General features: G+C 51.4%; 1 protein-coding gene across 2 annotated transcripts in view; it reads left to right on the top strand.

Moving 5' to 3' along the window:
- LOC105474547 (cap methyltransferase 1) overlaps positions 1-12,866 on the top strand; it is a 52,296-nt gene that overhangs the window by 37,739 nt on the left and 1,691 nt on the right. Inside the window, exons 14-24 of one of the 2 annotated variants that reach the window (XM_011729327.2) lie at positions 1,082-1,138; positions 1,911-1,968; positions 2,475-2,543; positions 3,848-3,979; positions 5,555-5,677; positions 6,355-6,446; positions 7,177-7,245; positions 8,649-8,696; positions 9,464-9,576; positions 10,197-10,305; positions 11,067-12,564. In XM_011729327.2, the coding sequence (XP_011727629.1) occupies positions 1,082-1,138; positions 1,911-1,968; positions 2,475-2,543; positions 3,848-3,979; positions 5,555-5,677; positions 6,355-6,446; positions 7,177-7,245; positions 8,649-8,696; positions 9,464-9,576; positions 10,197-10,305; positions 11,067-11,199 (1,003 nt within the window). In that variant the 3' untranslated portion in view covers positions 11,200-12,564. Of the gene's footprint in view, positions 1-1,081; positions 1,139-1,910; positions 1,969-2,474; positions 2,544-3,847; positions 3,980-5,554; positions 5,678-6,354; positions 6,447-7,176; positions 7,246-8,648; positions 8,697-9,463; positions 9,577-10,196; positions 10,306-11,066; positions 12,565-12,866 lie in introns of those variants that run through there. The other variant, XM_011729329.3, reaches the window with a different exon arrangement.

The following is a 12,866-nucleotide window of genomic DNA, read 5'->3' as shown; positions in this document are numbered from 1 at the left end:
CTGTTTCAGCCTCCCGAGTAGTTGGGATTACAGGCGCCCACCACCATGCCTGGCTAGTTTTTGTGTTTTTAGTAGAGACAGAATTTCGCCATGTTGGTCAGGCTGGTCTGAAACTCCTGACTTCAGATGATCCGCCAGCCTTAGCCTCCCAGAGTGCTGGGATTACAGGCGTGAGCCACCACACCCAGCCTAATGTATTGTTTTATTCTTTCCTCTGCTTCTGGAACTCCAATTATGTTTATGTTAAGCAGTTTGCTATTGTCCCCAATACCTAGATGATCCTTTTTTTTTTTTTTTCACTTTTTTTCCTCTTTTATGTTTCAGTTTGGGTTTCTGTTGACATGTCTATCCTCAAGTTCACTGGTTCTTTCCTCTACTATGTTCAGTCTGCCAATCCCAGCAAAATAATTACTCATCTCGAACATATTTTCATTTCTAGAATTTCTATTTACCTTTAAAAATACAGTTTCTATATCTTTGCTGAAAATCTTCACCTTTTTATATATGTCATTCACCCTTTCCAATAGATCTTTTAACATGTTTATCACAGTTATCTTAAAGGCCCCATCTGAGAATTCCAACATTTGGGCCATCTCTGGGTCTTACTCTGTTAGCCTGTTTTCCCTCTTGTCAATGGGTAGCATTTTCTTGCTTCATCATATGCCTCATAATTTTTTATTAAATGCCAGACATTGTATGTAAAGAACAGTGAAGACTAAAGTAGAAAGGGTGGCTGTTACTATACATGGGTCAAGTAAGCTTAGTCTATAGTTGAACCGAGCCTGGGCTTTGAGTGAGCTCACCTCTACTCTCAGATGATTTAAGGGTGGGATTAGAAGCTTCCTTTTAGTAGGACTTGGGATCTAAGAACTGAGTGACTCGGTTTTCCTGTTCTACCCTCATCCTTCAGTAAGCCCCACATAACTGCACTGTGGGGTAGGGGTGTGGGTTTCTTTCTCAACTCTCCAGCTCCTTCACCAAACGTAGATGGCCACTGCTCCAGTTTAACCCCTCTGTCCTGATGTCAGTTACCTGTCTTTTTTGGTAATCCTGAGATCAAACAATTTTTTTTTTCTTCTAGCCACTGTGGTCTGCAGATCAAAGCTCTGGCGAAAATCCATGCCTTTGTTCAAGACACGTGAGTGTTGCCCACTTTTCAGAAACCACCTGTTTCAAGGGAAGATCTTGCTTTGCTCCTCCCCCCAAGCTGGTTGTTTTTCTCATTTCAACAAACATTTTAAAACACCTACTGTTATCTCATACTCTGCTATGGTCTCTGAAGGATGCCAGAGAAGCATATGACATGAACCTTGTCCCCAAATACTTTACACTGTCTTTGGGCAGATAAGAGTAACCCAGGAAAAGGATACAGGAAAGTTTATTAACAGTGCATCAGAGGGTGTACAGTGGCATAGCACAAATAGAATACATAATGTTCAGGGGACACAGAGTAAAGAGTGATCAAGAGAGGAGAGGTAGGACTGATCAGAGAAACCTCTGGTAGGGGGTGAACATAAGCTAATTCAGCCTTGTGGGGCATGGTGACATCCACTGGGACAGGTTTAGTATGGCCTGTGTCAGCAGAAGAGGAGCTAGAACATGTTGACGGGTGATTGAAAAGGGGTGTCAGAGAGGACCCTGGCATCCAGGTGGTCTGGAGGGCACTTTCTCCTTTCCTACTGTGATGAGAAGGGCAGGTAATCCCATTTCATGTATGTTTGAGCTCCTGTCTTCAAAAGGAGAGCCTTGCATGTGTTGTAATCACGCTGGGCCAGTGGCAGCATAGTGTCTGTGTGTACACTCACATGTTCATTCATTCAGGCCTCCTCTCTGTGGGATGTGAGGGGTGCACAGGGGGCACTTCTGTGCCTCTTAGAGATTTTAATCACTAACTGGCTTCATATTCCCAGGACACTGAGTGAGCCTCGACAGGCAGAGATCCGGAAGGAGTGCCTCCGACTCTGGGGGGTGAGTGTCTCCCCCAGCCCATTGCTGCTTCGGGGCAGGGAAGCCATAGAGAAGAATGGGGTTAACTCCCAATCCTGTCACCTTAGGGTCTCTCCGCATCCAAAAATACATGCTACCCTCACAGCATCCCAGAGGTTGACATCTCAGCATTGCTGGTAGTTAACTCCTTGGCCCTTTCACTGCAGGTTTGACCCTGCAGCTGGGTCAGAAAGGACTAAGGGGTGGGGTGTGGGGAGGTGGACTGGCATCAGTTTTGCAACTGGTGGCCCCATGTAGCAGCACTGACCACAGAGAGCCCCAGAGAAAGGGCAGTAGCCTTTGGGGTGCATTGCCACAGAGTCTGAAAGGGAGCAGTGAGTCCACCTCCATCCCTGTCAGCCTAGCCTCCTTTGTTGTGTGCCATTCCTCCTCCCCAGTCTGACCCTATCCTCCACCTGAGTACACTCATAAACGGCCTCGGTCAAACAGGCATTTGAAAGTCAAGGCTCTTTGCTGTCTTATTTCAGATCCCAGACCAGGCTCGTGTGGCTCCTTCTTCCTCTGACCCCAAGTCAAAGTTCTTTGAGCTAATCCAGGTAAGACTGGTATCTGTGGTGGAAATAAAAAGTTAGAGATCTGTCTCTAGATGTGGATAGTATCACTGAGGCCCCAAATGCATGACCTCCAGAGGGTTTGTGCAGATGCCCCTCATGGATTCTAAGGGGCAGAGCTAAGGCTGCCACAGTGGGGAACCTTTGGTATAGGGTGTTGAATTCCCCAAGAGCAGAGTCAGGCCAATGGAAGATTCTCATCTTCAGTGCCTGTGCTCAGCATTCCTGCTACCCAAAGGGTGGTTCTGGCTGTGTCACCCTGGCAAGTTCAGGGTCCTGTGGGATTTGCCTACAAAAGAGACATAGAGTGTAGGATGATCTTAGACAAGGGAGCTGGGCATAGGGTGAAGGGAGCTGCCAGGGAAGCCCACAGCAGGGTTGGCCTAACCCCAGCTTCTTAGTCTTATTTCTGGTGACCTGGTCCTCAGAGTTCTTTTGCCCTGTTTCTTCCTACCACTCAACCTCCAGCTTTTACTTGGGCCTCATTTAAATCTGGCCCAGATCATGGGCAATTGTGCTGGTTTTGTGGGGGTCAGGGAGTAGAGACCGAGGTTCAAGATGCCCTCAAAAGAATAGTATGTGTACAATTTTTTAAATGGGGTAAAGAGATCACTAAACTGTTCTCTTTTTTTTTTTTTTTTTTTTTTTGAGACGGAGTCTTGCTGTGTCACCCAGGCTGGAGTGCAATGGCCAGATCTCGGCTCACTGCAAGCTCCGCCTCCCGGGTTCACGCCATTCTCCTGCCTCAGCCTCCCGAGTAGCTGGGACTACAGGCACCCGCCACCTCGCCCAGCTAGTTTTTTTTGTATTTTTTAGTAGAGACGGGGTTTCACCGTGTTAGCCAGGATGGTCTCGATCTCCTGACCTCGTGATCTGCCCGTCTCGGCCTCCCAAAGTGCTGGGATTACAGGCTTGAGCCACCGCGCCCGGCCACTAAACTGTTCTCAAACCAACTGCTGGAGAATCCTTGCTTTTAGTTTTATTGAAGGGGCAGCTTTTATATTCTGGTGACATTTTCTTATAGGTCTGGTAAATTGATCTGTACCTGGGGACTCAGTGTTCTTTACTTTTCCAGCCTCTCCTAATAGGTCCTACAGGAACATTCCAAGCAGATGGAAATAGATCCCATTTAGTGCACAGTTAGGTAGAGAAGGGGGTGCAGGGGAGCATATTTCAGAGAGCCAATGCTTCCTGTCCCTTGCCTTGTCGAGCCTGCCCCCAGCCCATATAGGCACCCATACTGTCCCTTCCCCCAACCTGACAGTGTTTTCTCTGACTCGTGGCTACAGGGCACTGAGATTGACATCTTCAGCTACAAGCCCACACTGCTCACCTCTAAAACCCTGGAGAAGATCCGCCCTGTGTTTGACTACCGCTGCATGGTGTCTGGCAGTGAGCAGAAGTTCCTCATCGGCCTGGGGGTAAGTCTGCAGCTGGCTTCCTGCCCCGCTTGGGATGGTGGATTTGCCCTTTGTGGGAATCTGGACTGCTGCCTGCCACACTTGGTACATGTTCTCTTGGCACTAAGTAGCTGTTGCTTTTACTCTAGTGAAGGTATTTCTTTTTTTTTTTTTTTTTTTTTTTTGAGACGGAGTCTCGCTCTGTCACCCAGGCTGGAGTGCAGTGGCCGGATCTCAGCTCACTGCAAGCTCCACCTCCCGGGTTCACGCCATTCTCCTGCCTCAGCCTCCCGAGTAGCTGGGACTACAGGCGCCTGCCAGCTCGCCCGGCTAAGTTTTTGTATTTTTAGTAGAGACGGGGTTTCACTGTGTTAGCCAGGATGGTCTTGATCTCCTGACCTCGTGATCCGCCCGTCTCAGCCTCCCAAAGTGCTAGGATTACAGGCTTGAGCCACCGCGCCCGGCCGAAGGTATTTCTTGAAACTTTATTTCCTTTCTTCCTCTGAGTTTGCCAAGTGTCATTCATTCATTCTTTCATTTGTTTCTTCAACTCTGTGCATTGCTAAAGGGAACACTGCCGCTTTTCTTGTGATACAGAGCTTCCCAGGCTAGCAGCGTGGTCAGCAGGCTAATCTGGCTTGAGTCCATGCAGCCATTCCTTTGCAACACCACCACCACCCCATGCCATCCCCCATCTTGCAAAGATACTCCCTGTCCCTACCCTGGGCCCCCTGGAGTCTAAAATGAGGTGAGGGAGAGCCTTGGCAAGCTCTTTATCTTACTTAACTGTTGTTTTTTTTTTTTTTTTTTTGAGACGGAGTCTCGCTGTGTCTCCCAGGCTGGAGTGCAGTGGCGTGATCTCGGCTCACTGCAAGCTCCGCCTCCCGGGTTCACGCCATTCTCCCGCCTCAGCCTCCCAAGTAGCTGAGACTACAGGCGCCCGCCACCACGCCCGGCTAGTTTTTTGTATTTTTAGTAGAGACGGGGTTTCACCATGTTAGCCAGGATAGTCTCGATCTCCTGACCTCGTGATCCACCCGCCTCGGCCTCCCAAAGTGCTGGGATTACAGGCTTGAGCCACCGCGCCCGGCCATCTTACTTAACTGTTGGCAAGCTCTTTATCTTACTTAACTGGGTAAAGTCATTGCTTTTTCCTTCAACTCTTGACTTGTGTTTCTATATAATTTGATCCTGTCTTCCTCAGTTACTTCTTTTGTGTCCTCTCACACTTTGTCTTTTTCTCATTTTACTTACTCTCTCCTTCTCTGCTCTCTGGACTCTTCACCAAACCCACCTTAGACATACACGAAATTGGATCTTTTTTGAGGGCCACTGATTATGGACTTAGGTCTTTTGAGTGGTGCCCTGCGCCTGTTCCAAGGCTGAGCCAGATCTCTGCTTCTCTTCTGCAGAGGCACTGGAGAACACTACTATCATTATCACTAAAGTATAATGGATTTAATTTCTCATAGACATTTTCTTCTGACATTTCCCAGTCCCATCAGTTTATAGCTGCCAACTAAAAGCTCTTTTGAGAAGTAAGCCTTTTATCCTTCGATGTCCATGCCTTCCTTACCTGTTTCTCTCTGCCTATAGAAATCCCAGATCTACACGTGGGATGGCCGCCAGTCAGACCGCTGGATCAAGCTAGACCTGAAGACAGAGCTGCCCCGGGACACTCTGCTATCTGTGGAAATTGTGCATGAGCTGAAAGGGGAGGTCAGAGATGGTTCTGCTCAAGTGTTGGCCCTGCAGCTAGGGGACTAGGGAGCTGCTGAACCTGGCCTTTTGCCCTGAGTTAACTTGGTTACATTGTGTGGTGGCTGACAGGGCCGAAGGCTGGGCTAAGGGTTTATAATGACTCTTCTCCCGGAGCAGTTGCTCTAAGCCACAGTGGTTCAGGTAAGGAGGAGTGCAGTCTCTGTGCATCAGAGACCTCGATTGTCTCTGTGCATTGAGGGCCCTACTGAGTCTACGGGGTATTTTTTAGCAGCTGATTTAGTTTTTGACCAGAGATCCCTTGGGAAAGAAGAGACTTGTTATTTCTCAGGAGCCATGAGTATGAAATCTATATGGTAACATTCAGCACAGTCAGTAGGAACAGTTGGCAAGGGGTGTAAGCCAGATCCTGGCTGGAGTGCCATGGCAGCAACCTCACTGGGTTTGAGGTTCAAGGGGCCTCATCACCCAATGCCTTGGATCTTACCCTGCTCAGAAGCCCAGGCCAGTCGTTCTGAGAAGCAGCTGGGAGGGAGACAAGAGAAATATCCCGCATTTAGAGCCCTATCTTTCCCCTGGCTATAGGCGGAATGGAGCCAGCATGCCATGGTGGGGGTTAGTGGGGCCTAAAGGCTGACGCCTGGCAGATTGGGCAGTGTACTTACTTATCCTTCTAGGGGAAGGCCCAGCGGAAGATCAGTGCCATCCACATCCTCGATGTCCTTGTGCTGAATGGCACCGATGTTCGGGAGCAGCACTTTAACCAGCGGTCTGACCTGGGCCCCAGGGTAGGGAGGGTGGGGGTAGGCCAGGGCAGCTTGGGAGGACAGCAGCCTCCTGAGGTGTGGCCCCTCACCCAGGCCTTCTCTGCTTGTCCACATCCTGAGTTTCCCTCTCCCACCCACTGGGTGGTCCCAAAGTCAGGGTGAGAATTGGTCCCAAAGTCAGGGTGAGAATTGGTGTTGCCACTTCAGAGTTGGCTAGGGCTTGGGCCCTGGTTATCAGAGATACCAGCACACTCCATTTTGCCACAGCTGCTCAGGTTGAGGTATTTAAGGTTGAGCAAGAGGGTGACCTTGTGGGAAGATGGGTACTCCTTGGAAGAAATATCCTGTGCTTGAGTGGTCCCATTTAAGTTGCTTCATCTGAGTGGGTGCACTGTGGTGTCCATGCTTTGGGGTGACAGGGCAGACACATACAATAAAGATGATACTTGAAGTTCTAGTGGAGGTGACTGAGCACAGCTGAAGGCATACTTCAGGAAAACCAACCGACATAGTGAAATTAGAGGTCAGAATCCACAGGGGTGGGGCATGAATAAAGACGTCGGTGGAGAAGGGCAGGGCGGGCATCCTGGGGGACATGGGTGCTGCCTCTTGGAGCAGTCTTGCCACAGATTCAGAAAGTTCTCTGACTGGAGCTGTGAAAATGCCCTGGGGGTAGGGGTGCTGGTGGAGGCATCCTTGGCTTGCCTCTGAGAGAGACTGTTTGGATTGTAGAATTCAGCTTGCCGAGAAATTTGTGAAAGCCGTTTCCAAGCCCAGTCGGCCTGACATGAATCCCATCAGGTGAGCGTGTGGTCCCTCCCCTCCATGCTTCTTTCTGGCTAGTACCTGCTGCTCCTGTCCAGCGAGGGATGGGAGGGCTGAGTGGAGGGCACTAGGCAAGTTGGTGTTAGAGACAAGACCATTCTTGCTGAGAAGTTTGTTTGAGGGCGCTAGGTAGGTGACTTGCCCCAGAGCATCTCCCCATCCTGCCTGGCAGTGGGTGAACTTCATTCCGAGAGGTTAAGGCATCCTTGTTGTTAAGATGCACATGCTTCTGAAAGTGCCAGCCCACCTCATGAATCACCCGTTCCCACTTGAGCATTGTTAGCACGTCACCTGGCCTTTTTATTTTTTTTTCAGGTAAGAAATGGGTGCTGAGGGAATGGGAATTTTGAACATGAACAAGAGAAGAATGGTTTGAGGGAATGGGACCCCCAGTGCTGAGGGAGAAGGCCAGGGTTGTTGTAATGTTAGATGGTAGATAGTGGGAAAGTTCCAGGACCCTGAGAGGGAAAGGAGGAAGAGAACAGTCAGGAGGAGACAGATGGAGGACACACTTTTCCAGGGTAGGCTGAGGTCTGAGATTATTGCCAAAGGGTACTGCTTAGCCCTGCTCTTGCGGGCTTCATGTGGCTGGAGACTGAGGTATCTAGTTTACACTTTATCCACATTATTTTTGTTCTTTTTAACATAAATTTACTTAGTTAAAATTAAATTCAGTATTGAGAATGCACTTTATAGGTGGCATGTGAAAGTCTCAAAGGAGTTTCTGTCTGCACTTTAAAATGTCCTGTCTGCTAGGTCCTGAAAGACAGCTCCCAGGGGGACCTTGCCTTCATTGCTTGTGGTTTGATTGCTGGATTTCTGGGAACCTTCCCCACTAGCAGTTCCAAAGACATGTTCAGGGCCCCCAAGAGCTGAGCGTGGGCGTCAAACAGGAGCCCTGCATCCTTGTTAGGGTTTCCCCACCCGCTGTGGATAATAGGACTATTAGGACTGTTCAGCAGTAACTTGTTACGGAAGGCCTAAAATCCATGTGGACAGACCTGGGCAAGAGCCTGCTCCTTGGTTTTCTGCCCTCTGGTGATGGTGAGGATGACTTGGGGGTGAGAATGCTGACAGAGACATCTTTGTCTGCCAGACTTTTCCTCCTCTTTCTCCCTCCTGTCTTCCAGTATCCGTAGTTTCACTCCCGAGTTGCCCTGACACAGGCCTGAGGAGCTGCTTGGCAGCTCTGAAACCCAGGGCTTGTCTGTGTAGAACAGCCACAGGGCAGGCTCGGTGTCCTTGCTGCCGGTGGGCTGGGTGGTTTCAGGGAGGGCCTGGGGCAGAAGCCAAGGTCAGGTGCAGTCTCCTGCCTCCCAGCTGCCTCCTGGACGAGAATGTCCCCCAGGAGGCCTTTGTCTCTGTCCCTCTACCCGCAGGGTGAAGGAGGTGTACAGACTGGAAGAGATGGAGAAGATTTTTGTCAGGTGAGTGACTTGACCGGTGAAGCTCAGATTCAAGAGGAGGTGGGGGTGCGGCCGTGTCCTGGAGTCATCCTCCGTTTCGTAGAGATGGGTCAGGGGTGGGTGGTGAGCTGGCTCCAGCGGTCCCCTCACCTCACCTGCCTCTCTGCAGCACTGCTGCAGTCAAGAGCCCCCCGGCTGAGAGCTGCTTCAGCATCCTATCAGGAGGGAGCCGGGTGGGCTGTGTCAGGCAGAAATACGGGCTCATTGATGCTGTCACAGTTACGATGGGCCCTGCGAGGGGCAGAGCAGCAAGCTGCTGGAAATACCATAAATCCCAGCTCCCGGTGCTGAGAGAAATTGAGCCTGGAGGGGTAGAAAGGGCATAAATGCGTCCTCATATTCTTAGTGGTGTGCGGGTGCTCACAGATCTCAGTCTCCTGGGTGTGCTTATGTGGAGGTTACATTAACGCTTTAGTGGCCACAGTATTGCCATGGGCACCCATGGTATCAGATCTCACCCTTACTGGTGTTACCCTGAAATCCTCCAAGCAGCAGTGACACAGCAGGGTCATTTGTTACTCCCCTGCCTCCACTGCCTGAGTAGGAATTCAGGACCTGAATTCTAAACTCAGCATGGCCACCCACTCACTCGGCTCTGTGCCTCAGTTTCGTCTTAAGTCAAACCAGGATCAGATACTACAGTTGGGGTGATTTTATTAGTCAGAGACTAATTTTATCAGCCAGGACCTTTTCTCTCTCTCATGTACATACCTTCTTGGGGAAGTCAGGTTGGAGATGAAGATCATCAAGGGCTCCAGTGGCACCCCAAAGCTCAGCTACACAGGGCGTGATGACCGGCACTTTGTACCCATGGGCCTCTACATCGTCAGGACAGTGAATGGTGGGTGAGGAGGGACTGTTCCCGCCATCCCCTCCCCTCTCCCCTCTCCCCACCAGGTGATGGGCCCAGACCCTACCTGAGCCAGAGCGAAGGGCTCCCAGCTAAGGTGGGTAGCAGCTAGGCTGGCATTTCTCTGAGGTGTATGTTAGGGGACAGTGTTCCCTGAGCCTCTTCTGTTCTTCCATGGGCCCTGGGAGTTGGTTAGGGAATAGGGAGAGGAGCTCAACTTGTACACAGCACGTGTTGTTCTCACGGCAGGAAAAGGGCCTTCTCAGTAGACAGCGAAGATCAGAAAGTCAAGCTTGGCTTCTTCCATTTTGCATCCCCCTTTCTTCACAGCCCTCTGGCTAACAGAGTCCTATATCTGTCAGAGTCCTAGAGATGTTACCCTGATGGCAGGTTGGCAAGACTGGGGTGGGGTCGTTGATAAGTCATTGCTTAGTCATTCTCCCGGAGCCCCTTTGGGCTGGTGATGAAGGCTGCTGCCTCACGGGCTGTTCCCTGCTTGCTTTTGCGGGGAGGCAGGAATAAGACCACCAGGAGTGGAGGAAGGCACGCACCTGTCCTCCACAAGTGCTTTGTGTCCCCTTCTGGGCTTCATCCCCTCTTCCTCCCGTCAGAGCCCTGGACTATGGGATTCAGCAAAAGCTTCAAGAAGAAGTTCTTCTACAACAAGAAAACCAAGGACTCTACTTTTGACCTCCCCGCAGACTCCATTGCCCCATTTCAGTAAGTAGCTCTCCTCCAAGCCTGCCCTCCTTAGCAGCCTCAAGTACTCCTGCAGGATGTCAGCCAGCTGTCCTGGGGCACACCCTGGTTCCTGAGACTGTTGCCCATGTAGGGGTTCCCCTGAGCACAGGCCTGAGAACACCTTTGTGGGGATGGCAGCCCCCTGCAGGTGTGGCTGGGCCTGGGTAGAGCTGGTAAGGAAAGCATGATGCCTGGACCTGCTGTGATGGTTACAGGCCTGGCTGTGAAGGCCCATCTGGGCAGCGTATCCACCCCATAGAGCAGCCATGTTTCGGTGACATTCCAACACTGGCCTGATGGTGGGAACATGCTGAGGGCCCACAGCCTTGCCCCTTGGCACTCAGGGTCCCAGCTGTCCCTCTTTAGGACCCGGTGTCCATTAGACTGTTGGTCACAGGCTTCCCCAGCAGCCCTAATGTGCCTGTAATTAGCCACTGACATTTTCTGTCACCACACTACTAATACTGTTCTGTTAGAGAAGCACAGACAGATAAGCCAGGAATATCAGTCATTGTAGGAATCCAGTTGGATGCAATTAGCAGCAACAGCTGTTTGTTGGGAAAAGTTGGTTCTGGGAGGCAGGGCAGAGCTAGGGCCTACTGGGTACCTTTTGCCTGCCAGGGGGAAGACCCTCAACTAAAGTCATTGACAGATCCCTGCGCCCGACACCCTTAAGAACACTTGACTCTGTGCCATCTGGGTGCAGTCCCCTAACCTCTTTCCCCTCCCTCTCCTCCCAGCATCTGCTACTATGGCCGGCTCTTCTGGGAGTGGGGGGATGGCATTCGTGTGCATGACTCCCAGAAGCCCCAGGACCAGGACAAGCTGTCCAAGGAGGATGTCCTCTCCTTCATCCAGATGCACAGGGCCTAAGAGCCTCAGGATGCGCCACCCCTGCAGAATGCCCTGTCATTCCTGAGACGGGGCCACCTGGGGCCCATAGTGCTGGCTTCTTCCCCCTCTTGAAAAGGGACTGGGGAGCACTGTACCTGGCATGAGGAGTGGGTGGCCTCCTCCCCATCCCCCTGAAGAGCTCAGGCAGGGCCCTGCAGAGAACACTCCCACGTTCCTTCTGGGACACCTGCCTGGGAACTTTCCCCTGCCAGGACTCAGCCTGAAGGAAGCTGCTCCTGAGGCAGGTATGAGGTCAGTGCCTAGGGCACGTGGGGCCGATGGAGGACATGTCAGAGTGGCAGAGCTGTGGGCTCTGCTGTTCTCTCCTGCATCCTGTAGACTCACTTTTCTGAGTTCCACGCACTGCCCTGAGGGTAGCCATGCCCTTGCTTTGCCCAACTTTTTATTGGGCCATCCGTGAGTGGGTGGAGACTTGCTGTCGTGAGCTGGCCAGGAGAACCTGCTATAAAAAATCACGGTTTTGTTTCTTTGAACTTACTGTTTGGATGCCAAGTTGGAGACGATTTTCTTGTCTCCTACCCCCATTCATCCTGGCCTTCCCTGAAGTTCTTCCTAGCTCAGAGGTCTGACAGTCCAGCAGGGTGGGAAGGAGGGAATGTGGGCCATCCGTCCCTGATACCACATTGAGATCCTGGGAGCCCTCTCTTTCGTACTGAGTATGGAGTTGTAGAGCCATCCTAGGTCCCATCCCCTCTTGGTCCAAACATTGGGCAGCGCTAGATGGCAGGAAGCAGCCTTGAAGACCCGTCTTTCTCTCCCCCACAGCAGCAGTGGCCCCACCAGTAACCAAGGGTACCTCCAGGGGTTTGGGTAGTGCTGCCCTCTGGCAGTCATGCACCACTGTCTGCCATAGCTGCTCTAGGGTCTTGACAGAATTCTGAGCTGGAAGTGCAGCTCCCTTGCTACCTTTTCCCTTCCTTTTTCTTCCCTAATAGGAGGTACAATCTGCTTTTGTTTGTCATTATGTGGTCACTCCCATTTCCTTTATCTTGTCCGACAACGCAGAGAGGAGGGGGAGCTGGGCCGTAGCTTGGGGTGGGGGAGGGCACCTGTGGTTGTTTTTAATGGGAAGTACCTCTCAGAGATGTTCATGCAGGCTCCCTAGGGCCCCATCCCAGTGCCAGGCTGGTTTCCATGGAGATAGGGCACTGAGGCTCCCATGAGGTTGGAATCGACTTCACCATGGGGGTCCTTCAGCCAGCATCCAGCTCCCCACCCCCAGGCTGGCAGCAGCACAGCTGAGATGCTGTATTTCCACCCAATTCTGGGTATATCAGTGTGTCTTGCAGAATCTTGGATCATTAAAGATAAACATATTTTTAATGCCTGTGTGGCTCTGTGTTGGGGCTGCTGCTGTTTGTCCTCAGTGCTTTGTGGTCTGAGACTGGCTTGGATGAAACAGCTTGGGTCAGAAGTGAAGGGGAGGCAGCGCTACTCAAAGCAGAGGAGAGAAGAGGGTTTGTTTAATCGGAGCCTGTCCAAGCTCTTGGGCCCCTGCAGGGCTCCCAGGGCTGCTGCTTGCTGCTCAAGAGGGGGCCCAAAGAAGAGTTGGGGGAAATTATGCAGCTCCTGTTAGAAGCAGGGACTGCAGATGAATGAACCCACAGCCCCGGGAGGGCAGAGAG

This window comes from Macaca nemestrina, chromosome 5, assembly GCF_043159975.1.
Source record: "Macaca nemestrina isolate mMacNem1 chromosome 5, mMacNem.hap1, whole genome shotgun sequence".
In the NCBI taxonomy this organism is placed as follows: Eukaryota; Metazoa; Chordata; class Mammalia; order Primates; family Cercopithecidae; genus Macaca; species Macaca nemestrina.
This window is presented reverse-complemented; position numbering and strand designations above follow the sequence as displayed.